This window comes from Stegastes partitus, unplaced genomic scaffold (assembly GCF_000690725.1).
Source record: "Stegastes partitus isolate 25-593 unplaced genomic scaffold, Stegastes_partitus-1.0.2 Scaffold2688, whole genome shotgun sequence".
Classification (NCBI taxonomy): domain Eukaryota; kingdom Metazoa; phylum Chordata; class Actinopteri; family Pomacentridae; genus Stegastes; species Stegastes partitus.
Genome location: NW_007580419.1, coordinates 1 through 5,965, shown reverse-complemented (window position 1 = coordinate 5,965; position 5,965 = coordinate 1). Strand labels below are relative to the sequence as shown.

Genomic DNA, 5,965 nt, shown 5'->3' with positions numbered 1-5,965 from the left:
TGCTTCAGATTTCCTGTGGGAGGAGCTGAGTGTGTTCAAACAAAACCTGCACCCGTGTGCACCGGCTGGTTTTACATTTCACAGGTGTAAATAATAAAGTGACCGGTGAGTGCAGGTATCAGACAGACAGAAGACCTTGAAGTCAATACAGCACTAATGTATGAAATAAAACCTTTAGACATAGACAAATCATTTCAGTGTGTCATTTCTAACATTCACGTTGCAGCTAAAGTCAGAGCAACATCGGAAGTTAAGGATATATAACATTTTATGCATAAATAACAAATTTGTATTGCGACTCGTGAAGTTCGATTACCAGCAGAGAACTTCTTTCACATTTACCTTTTTAATAACAAAGCTGTTTGCTGGTATGATTTAACTACCCTCTTGGTTACATATTATACTGATAATAATATAGATATATATGTATTTTACAAGAGAATAGACTTGCTCTGAAGGTGGGCATCCTTCCCTGGTTTCACCTACAGGAAGTGAAAAGTGTAAAAAAAAAATTATAAATAATCAATAGAACATCTTTATGTGTGGTTTATGTAGCTGCAATGAAATTTTATGTACTTTTATTTTATTTTTTTAAGTTTCAAGGAATATATATATATGTATATATATATATATATATATTGGGAAAATATAAAGTCAAAATGCCATAAAAAAAATATTTAAAAGGGTTTTCAGCTCTGAAGCTATACTTAAAAGATCTGTTTTTATGCACTTTATGCAAAACCTTTTTAGAGTGATATCATTACAGCCAAACTGGTTCTTTGTTGCACAGAAATTATTTGTTGATTAGTTGCAGATTATTCTCAGGCTTTGTGGTTGTTCATGACAAAATCTCAACCCAATCCAGCAAAAAAAAAAAAAAAGTGATAAGGAATCGCAAAAAGTGATTTAAAAAAAAATTTTGCTCAGGAGGCCAATTGTTTTTACTGAAAAGCCCAATGAGGGACGGTAGTTGAACATTATCTTAATGCTGTACACTCTATATGCAATACATCCAATGTTTTCTATGTAAAATGTACATGTTATTTATCAAATAAATAAATAATGAAATGAAACTTTTTTTTAAAAAATCACATCTGAAAACGTATTCGAAGTAGAACTTTAGGGGTTTTGCAATAAAATAGAAGTTTTCGTATTATTTTTTTCAAGAAAATTTCCTGAAACAAACGGGCTGGTTTGCTGAGTTGACACAGAATGACCCCATAAGACAAATAGCAGCATCTTGCCCTTCTTGTCCTTGTCTGCCGCACCGTCACTCTCCGACCAGGAGGGGGTGCTGCTCAGCAGGCGGCTCTGACTCTCTCTCAGCGGTTTGGAGGGAAACTGGCGACCTTCTGCTGCACTGAAAACACACCGACAGGAACCACCGGTTGTAAACAAGACTTCATGAGCGGTTTTCACTGAGCCTTCCTGTTCAGATTAAATACTTCTAAGTCCTGTCATCTGAAATTAACTGCAGCTGAGTGATTTTCCTGCATCATTGAACCTACACAGTCAATAAACCACTAGAGGCCGACTTGTACACTGTAAGAAGTGATTTAAGGAACCTAATCTGGCCGCTTAATTAAATGCAAGGTTGCAAGATAATGTAGCTACACCTGCTCAGCTGCAGACATTGTTTTAATGGGTTGTGTAGACGTAATAAAGTTGCATCAATTTCATATTATGTGTAATTTACAATTGTGTAACTCACATTTCTGCATTTGTTGATTTAAAACCAAATTTAAGTTGATGTAGCTTCATGTATTTGGTTTGATAACTTCATGTTTCTTCCCCCAGGGTTCAAGATTTCAAGTCTCCTTCCAAATCCTAACATGTCTGCACAACTTCAGACGGCTAAGATTGGTAAATAAAAATACTTTTGATCGTAGTTTGGAAAACAACCTGTACACTTTTTTTTTTCTGTTGCAGCAAAACCTTGTTTTTTTAGAGTGTAGTTGTGCAGACTGGTGTTTCTGAGCAGTACGTGGGTTTACATGGGTAATGGATGGGTGTGTTCCTGTTTTCACTCACGCCTTGTTGGCAGGGTTGGAGCCGGTGGGTGATGACGGCTGCTCAGGGTCCAGGTTCACCAGGCAGGTTGGGAACGAGCAGCCGTCACCTAAACTGAGGTGCCAGAAACAAGACAGAAGCACAGTTTTGTGAAGTTTTCTGTGGAAATAACAGTTGATAAAGTTGATGTTAAAGCTTCTGCTGAGCAGCGGTCACTGCAGCCACCAGTGGCAATTATGGGATTAAAGTAAATGCTGAAATGAGGTGTTGTGGCAGCACAAGTATATACGAGTCAACAAGTCAGCAGAATGCAAATTATGCAATGTAATGTTATTAGTTAACATCAACCACTAAGAATCCAGCGGTTACACCACTGAGGCATCGACACGTTTTACATTTAATGCTCTGGAAACCTCAAAACTCTCTTCTGTTTATACATTAAAAGCTCTACGATTAGAACATTGTTCATCTTCTCAGTACAAATTAGTAGTTTTGCAAATGTGGAGCTTCTGCAGTAATTCGCAGCAGCGATGTCGCTGTTTGCAGCAGCTCAAGCTCTCCTGCTCCTTCAGGGACTTTCTCAGTCTTTTGAACTCTTTTGTCTCAAACTAAGCGGCAGCGCTCACTAATCCCCCAGGCTGAATAGTGATTTCATTCATTCAGGACCGCTCTGACATCCTGAGGAAGAGTGTCGAAATAGCTGAGATATAACTAAACTGCTTCATTTTGAATAGTTTCGGATGCAGCGCTTGAAAACACCTCGGTAGGAGGTTTTAACATCGAGCTACACAGAACTGTACAAGGTATTAGAATGACCTTATAACCTGTAGATCAGTGTGTTGTCACTATTTAGGGATTTTAATCCTTTGTGTTTTGTATATATAAGGGAACTGGAGGGCCTTCCATCGACATAAATCCATCATACATTCATCAGCCACAATATTCAAACTACTGACGACACTGATCCTCTTGTTATCGTCTAATGTTCTGCTGGGAAACGTTCTGATTCTAGCATTTATACTGTCGGGAGGCCGTGGCTCAGGTGGTAGAGCGGTTGTCCTCTAATCACAAGGTTGGCTGTTTGATCCCCCGCCCCTCCACAGCTGAAGTGTCCTTGGGCAAGACACTGAACCTGAAGTTGCTCAGCTCTGTCGCCGTTGGTGTATGAATGTATGTGTGAAAGGGTGACTGAGAAACACAATGTAAAGAGCAACACCACTGAGGTAGAAAAGTGCCATATAAGCGCAGTTTACTGTTACAGAAACCAAGCACTCTGTAATTCCTCCAGTAGCGGCACAAAAATACTCAGGAAATGCTCGAGGAGCACGACAAAGAGCCAAACTCTTCAGAACCCAAACCTGTTGAACATCCACTGAGGCCACAGGACCCAGTGGACCTGCTTCGTCCCAGTACCAGACACCACAGGACACCCCAAGAGGTTTTATGTACATCTTACAGCTGTTTTGGCAGCACGATAAGAACCTACACAATATGACTCAGGTGGTTTTAATGTTGTGGCTCTAGAAGGTCACAAGGCAGTTGGAGCCTGTAATCACCTGACAGCAGGCGAGCAGTGGATAGATCATCAGTTCATTGCAGGGATCAAACCAAGAGAGCCGCTGTGTGCAACTTAAATGTGCAATTTCTAGAAAAGCTACAGTGTGATTGCGGAAAGCTGTTTCTAACTTAAAACTATTGCAGCTTGTGTCTTCCAGCACGTGTACAAGATAAAACCCCTTTAGTTAGTGGACAACACTCTCTACCACCTGAGCTACAGCTGCCACTAGAAGTGTTCATGCCTTCATTGCTCACCGGTGGTTACCGTACAATAGTGACCACGCTGAAGGCTTTTTTTTTATGCCTTTATCTGAGTTGACAGTAAAAATATGTAAGAAAGCCCCAAAAGCACAACACAGTGACCATCTCATGGTATATTTGATTTGTTTTGTGTTGATTTAATGGTTTTTTTCAAAATAAAAATCCACCCATTAGCTATATTTCAGCCTATTCCATCTGACATAGGTCAAACAACAGCACAGAACCAGAACCTTCTTGGACGTGCAGTTCTTGGAGCAATTGCAGTGTGATTGCTGAAAGACCTGCCAACCCTGTTACTACTGGACAACCTGCTCTGCTACCTGAGCCACAGCACTAAAAATGTTCATGCAACTATTGTCAGCTTTATTTGAGTTGACTGTAAAAGATGCAGAACATATTTTAATCAGGTTTTAGCTGATCTTCAGATCTACAGCGCCGGATGATTCTAAACCTTCACGTCTTTACCAGTTGGTTTTATAATACTGATGGTGCAGCGTCGTGCGTGTTGAAGCAGCTCATGAAGCCTTTGTTTTGGTTTTTAGTTTGCCCTCCGTGTGTGTTGCTGTTTCTAAGAATTTAATTATCTTTTATTTGATAAGTAAATTAAATCGTTTTTCTTTTGAACGCCTTCGAGGGGCGATCTTACCTGGAGAAAATGGGAATGGGCCAGTATTTAACTTCATCCCCGAAGACCTGGCGGAAGTTCTTACTGACGCCCAGACTGAAACCGTTCTTATCTGTGCCGTGACGAAACACCGGAGCTCGCACAGCCTCTGGAAAAAAAAAGACAGGCGTGGAGAGGAAGAGTCAGTCTGGCATGAAGATGAATAAATACAGCGCTCCCTCCTCCGTCTTTATATAAGCTGTTATTCAAACTGATAACAGGAGCTCATTCAGACAACAGATCACCGCAGGAGCCATTCCTGCAGAACTGTGGCATCAATGAAACAACTCTGAATGAAAGTGTCTTTGTTGTGCGGTAAAAGCAGATCTCAGACTGTTTCACCAGGTGTGACTTCTCCCTCTGAACAGCGTATCAGTGTCTGTTACTAAGCTGCTTACTGCCCTGAGCCTTGTGTCTTTGCATTACACTGTAACATACTCCTGTGGATAATCCACTCTCCTCAACGCACACAGACAAAGTGTGCCACTGTGCACACATAATGAGAAACGGCTCCGTCTGATAGCGGCCCAGAGAGGCTCATCAAGCCTCCGCGCTGATGAGGATGGTGACTGACTGGTGGGAAAAACGCAATGAAACATCCTTCATCATTAGTGCAAAGGCGACGTTGTGCAAACAGTGAGCAGGCTGGAAGGAGATGGTCGGGGACGAACACCAAAAGAGGAAGCTGGGGTCTGCTTCAAACATACAAATATCCACACGTACACAACACGCCACCTACCGAGAGTGGATCTGTTCTTGCAGACCAGCCAGCAGTGGTAGATGAAGAGCGACGCCAGGCTGACGGAAAACATGGAGGCCGAGAAGAAGAGGAACAGGATGTGGAACTTTGCCTGAGTGTCTGGGAGGCCGTTCTGAGGAAAAGCGACACAGTGAGACGACTAAACGGGCACAGAGTGGACACAAAAATGAAATAAATCTCATCAGCTGGTGCCATCTACTGGGTTCTCTGTAGGATTTAAACTAGCTATGCTAAGGGAAGCTCAGTTAATCGTTTCTATTCTAGCACCAAAAACTAGCTGTTTGCTTCCTACCAGGTATTCCCTCAGACGGAAATGTGCTCTACCTCCGGCCTTGTGGGAAAAAATACCACGTGTTTGTGATTAAAGATGCAAAACACAACAGATTGAAAAGAAGTTGCATCGTGTCATCAAAGATTCCCCCAACACTTACTGTCCAAAACTTTATGAAGTACTGGAGATCTGTAGCGGTTATAAAAAGGCAGTAAAGTAGCGAATACGCCAAGAACAGCATGAAGAACTTGTAGTTGGAGAATCCCACACAGTTGTTCACCCTGCGAGAAGAACGAAAGGACAATGAGCATGTTCACACCTCCGCGAAATGCAAAGATTTTTCAGTTTTGCTTCAGTTCTTTTATTTATTTAATTAAGACTTGTTTGGGCATTAACATTTAGTGCAGGACAGTACTATCCATCCATCCATCCATCCATCCAT

At 41.5% G+C, this 5,965-nt stretch overlaps 1 protein-coding gene across 1 annotated transcript in view; it reads right to left on the bottom strand.

Annotated features, from left to right (window-relative positions):
- The window catches only part of LOC103375591 (palmitoyltransferase ZDHHC2-like), a gene marked incomplete at its 5' end in the record, with an annotated part of 7,434 nt that extends 1,630 nt beyond the window's left edge, over nt 1-5,804 (bottom strand). The window contains 5 exons of the mRNA XM_008305904.1: nt 1,245-1,360; nt 2,032-2,124; nt 4,475-4,601; nt 5,232-5,364; nt 5,684-5,804. Of these exons, the coding sequence (XP_008304126.1) occupies nt 1,245-1,360; nt 2,032-2,124; nt 4,475-4,601; nt 5,232-5,364; nt 5,684-5,804 (590 nt within the window). The remainder of the gene's footprint in view (nt 1-1,244; nt 1,361-2,031; nt 2,125-4,474; nt 4,602-5,231; nt 5,365-5,683) is intronic.
- Nucleotides 5,805-5,965: the final 161 nt, after the last annotated feature.